This window comes from Saccostrea cucullata, unplaced genomic scaffold, assembly GCF_032062105.1.
Source record: "Saccostrea cucullata isolate Sc308-1 unplaced genomic scaffold, CSIRO_AGI_Scuc_v1 ctg11070, whole genome shotgun sequence".
NCBI lineage: Eukaryota > Metazoa > Mollusca > Bivalvia > Ostreida > Ostreidae > Saccostrea > Saccostrea cuccullata.
In genome coordinates, this window is record NW_026923803.1 from 1,479 (window position 1) to 5,669 (window position 4,191).

Sequence of the window (4,191 nt, forward strand, 5' to 3'; positions counted from 1 at the left end):
TATATTGACATTATTAAATATTTTGTTTCGATCTATATTTTAAAATCAGTATAATATTTCAGTCAAAAAAGTTAAAGCAATAAAATCTATTGAACAAAAGAAGTTGCCTTTAATTATGTAAATAAAGCTCAATACAATTCAAAATATGTGCATAAATAAGGAGGTATAACACTTTATATGTTGATATGTCGATAAAATATAAGACAATATACAAAGTTATAACAAAGCAAGTGTAGAGCCATTTACTCTTCCGTACCGGACAGCATACGTTATCTATCACAGTGGTGTCGCGACGTCGTGTTTTAAGTTATTTCACTTGTCCAATTTACCAGTTTTTATTACAGAGTTATCTAAATATTTAGCATAGATGTGAATATTTTTTCTCCTTTTCATACTATAGCCTTTAAGCTAGCTTTTGAGCTCCTAGGTTTCATTGATATGCCTAGATTCACACAGTTATTATGCACTTTTTTAACAGTCATAAACATGATATTTTTACGATTGTTAAATGTTATCAAGGGAAATAAAAACAAAGCAAAATGAAACAGGCACACAAATACAGACCAAGATGATACATGTATATCGTGGGAGACCAAACATTTGGTGTTTCCAGAAGTCTGTTGATAGTAAACCTCACCTGTAAAACATGGCGGCCTCTATTACATCTATTTTATTACTATTTGTGACTTCTCTTATGAATGAGGGAACACGTTTTGTTTGTGGTATTGATGAAGGTGACTTTGATTATGATGCCCTTCCTGGAACGACACACGAATTCAAGATAGAAGTTAAAGCTGGAGAGGAGGACTGTTTTGCCCAGATGGTGGCGCTGGGAGCAGTGTTTCACGTGCAATATGAGGTACAATCACTCACATTAATATTACACTTGCATGAATGTTTTAAAAATAAAGACCATCAACTGAGAATAGACTTCAGTCAATTTTTTTTCTTCTGATGATCTTTAATTTTATTTAAAATGTGTTCTTGAATTTTATCCTTTTCTTTACCGTATATATGGTTTCAAAGAATATCGTATCACATTAAGATACAATATAAAATAAAATTTGCTACACAAAAACATATATTTCAAGCTGTATTTTGAGGCTCAATTAATTTTTAAGAGTTGTTGACCTTGATTGATGAGGGATAACCCGTATCAAAAAATTGCCTTACTAAAATATTTGTACAACATATATGGCTGCAAACGTTACTACATATAATTTTTAGAAATATGGTACTACAATGTACTTCCCGAATAAAGCTTTCAACATTTTTGCAGCGAACAAAACAGTTTTAAGGGTATTCTTAAGGGACTCCGACCCTCAGCCAGGAAGGAGAACTCTTTGATTTATAATTCAATTCAAAAAGTCTTTAAATGAAGCTTGAAAATTAAATATTTTCATGCAACAATTTTCATTATATGTCTCTCAATGTGCTTCAAGGTTCTTTGCAAAGCTCCATAAATCACTTCTAATTTCATATCATGTTAATAAACATTGGTATCTAAAAATGCTTTTTCAGGATAAAAAAATTCTACTTTTAATTAGACCTCTCTGAGAAGTTCAAAGAACCTTGAAGCCCATTGAGAGGCATATAATGAAAATTGTTGCATGAAAAGATTCAATTTTCAAGCTTCATTTAAAGACTTTTTGAATTGAATTATAAATTAAAGAGTTGTCCTTCCTGGCTGAGGGTCGGAGTCCCTTAATATTAAATCTTTCGGGGGAAATGTATGGGAGACAAGTAACAAAATCAGTAATTATAAAAACATTTTTAGGTTCTGAGGGGCGGAGACAGAACTATTCGAATGATAGCGATTGACCCGAGCTTAAAGACAATTCAGATCGAAGATCCCAAATCAGAGGGCTTCATCAGCCACAAGGCGACGATGGAGGGTAAGTCAGGGTGTGTCTGAGAAAACAAAGGAGTGGATCTAGGTTTACTTCAAAATGAAAGTAACACTTTCAGAGAAGAATACAGTAGTTACCATACTTGAAGAATACTTACCATTTATTTAATTTAACAAAATCAGTATATCTATTTCGGTTCTTATGAGGGAGGCCATTTTTGTTAATACCATCTGGTACATATTGCCAGCTGCTTTAATGACATATATGGAGTCAGCAAACAACATTTATGCTCAAAAGTTCATTTAACAATGCTAATCAGGATCGAGCAAACAGGAACATCTAAAACATCAAAGGAGGGATCAAGTGCCACGGAGGAGTAAGCATCCCTTGCTGATATAAATTATACATGTAGTTGGTATTTGTTTTAATTAAGAAGTTTAATATTCAACATTATCCCAATTACCGCATTGTTACAGGGTACCACCACGTCTGTATGGACAACACACACTCCAGGTTTTCGGGAAAGATCGTGTACATCTATATTGTAACTTATATAATGGAAGAATGGGCAAAATATATGGAAGAAATCCAGAGTATCAGCCTCACCGCACAAAACTTTTCCGTACGTACAAATCCTTTTGAGAGTTAACAGAATCTTTGAAGTATTTTTTTCGAAGTTTTATTCACTAAAAAAATAATATTCAGAACTGATCATCTATGCTTACTCCTCCATTAATGTACTACAATATTAAAATATTAGAATCAAAATTAACACAAATTTAACTCATCAAGGCATTTTGCTTGATATACCGTATATGCGGGGTTTTTTTTTTCGCGTGTTGGAAATTTTGCGAAAAAGGGGTAGATAAGCACAACTTTTATTTTGCGTAAGTTATTTTTTACGATTGTAGATTTTGTGGTTTAAAATGGTAATGTCTTTATGTTACATTATAGCTGACAAAATTTCTGCTTTATATTTTGCAAATTAAAAATGATTGCAAAAAAGCGAAAAATAGATCCTCGCGAAAAAAACGGATATACGGTTTATTAATTTTTTTTAATCATTCTAAAAGTCATCTCTAAACATATAATTGTCTACGACAAAATTAATAAAACTGGAAATTTCACTTCAGAGAACACTGACTGATGTGCAGACCTCAATAGACATTGTCAGGTTCCACCAATCAGAAAGCCGTATGCACGTGGTGCGGGACTGGTATTTAGCAATAGGAAATAACAAACACATCATGTACTGGTCCATATTCCAGATCAGCGTCATCATCATGTCGTCAGTATTTCAGATTTTCTGTCTCCGGAGATTATTCCGCACTACAGCAGTGACACCGTCACAAAAACCTAGAGCCTAGCGATCCTTCAATTGGTGAAGCAATTGACTTTACATGTAACTTGCCTTAAAGCCATCATGCATGGTTAAAAACGTATCATGGTTAATACGTATATATATGAGATGGTATCTACACTATTTCCTTTCTCGTAGATTGGCTACAACTTTTGCATACTGATCTAGGGGGCCTGGTGGGTATATCAATAACTACGCAACGGGCATTTTTGCCAAAGTAAAGTATTTGTTAAACACAAAAAGATGAAAGAAAAATAAGGGCGAAATGTACAGAAGAAATGGATAAATAAATGTTATTGTTGATGGAGTTGGGAAAACTCATACAATATATCCTTCCGAGAAAAGAAATAGTCCTGACATGTACCGTCTCGCATGTATTCGTACGATACTTAATAACCACGCTTTCAGTTCTAGCCAAGTCAGTCTTGATACTAATGTACTGTTCTCAAAGCATTTCCCATTTTGGATGTAGAATGATAAGTGCAAAAAAGATACAGCGATAAAAAAATCTTTATTCATTCATATTTTATATAACCTGAAATAAATAAATGATTTGAAAAATATAAATAATTGTTTCTAACAACAAAGTTCTGCAAGGTGAAACATGCCCTGATCTATAATTGAGTTACTCTTTAACGGGAGTGGTCTGGTAAAATCGTGGACAGCTTGTCTAGGACCGCACATAAGCATAAATTAAAAATAATGTTTTGTCTATATTTTATGAAAAAAAAATTAAGATGCACTAAAATATAATGAATAAATATTTTCTAAAAATTTCAGCTTAGTGTGTCCATCATTTTTCAATAGAAACGCTTTCTCCGTGCAACGATTGTACGATTTTACCGTGCAACCCTCATAAATCCAGGATCGATAAAGGTATTTTCGAAAATAACGGTTTAATAAGGAACCCTTTAATTAAACAATCATATTTGATCATTGCAATTGTGTAACAAATTTAAAAAATCACATTCATATTATGGA

General features: G+C 32.8%; 1 protein-coding gene across 1 annotated transcript; it reads left to right on the forward strand.

Annotated features, from left to right (window-relative positions):
- The first annotated feature begins 588 nt into the window (after nt 1-588).
- LOC134264930 (transmembrane emp24 domain-containing protein 5-like) lies at nt 589-3,693 on the forward strand. Its single transcript, XM_062747178.1, has 4 exons — nt 589-859; nt 1,778-1,895; nt 2,327-2,472; nt 2,984-3,693. Exons 1-4 carry the CDS (start codon nt 647-649, stop codon nt 3,215-3,217), a joined length of 711 nt encoding a protein of 236 aa, XP_062603162.1. The 5' UTR covers nt 589-646; the 3' UTR covers nt 3,218-3,693.
- Nucleotides 3,694-4,191: the final 498 nt, after the last annotated feature.

Bases quoted from the DNA above. Each gene is read 5' to 3' on its own strand.
- LOC134264930 (XM_062747178.1), top strand. From the start codon at position 647: ATGGCGGCCTCTATTACATCTATTTTATTACTATTTGTGACTTCTCTT. The intron at 1,896-2,326 runs GTAAGTCAGGGT...GCATTGTTACAG, and splicing joins CCACAAGGCGACGATGGAGG to GGTACCACCACGTCTGTATG. The intron at 2,473-2,983 runs GTACGTACAAAT...ATTTCACTTCAG, and splicing joins TCACCGCACAAAACTTTTCC to AGAACACTGACTGATGTGCA.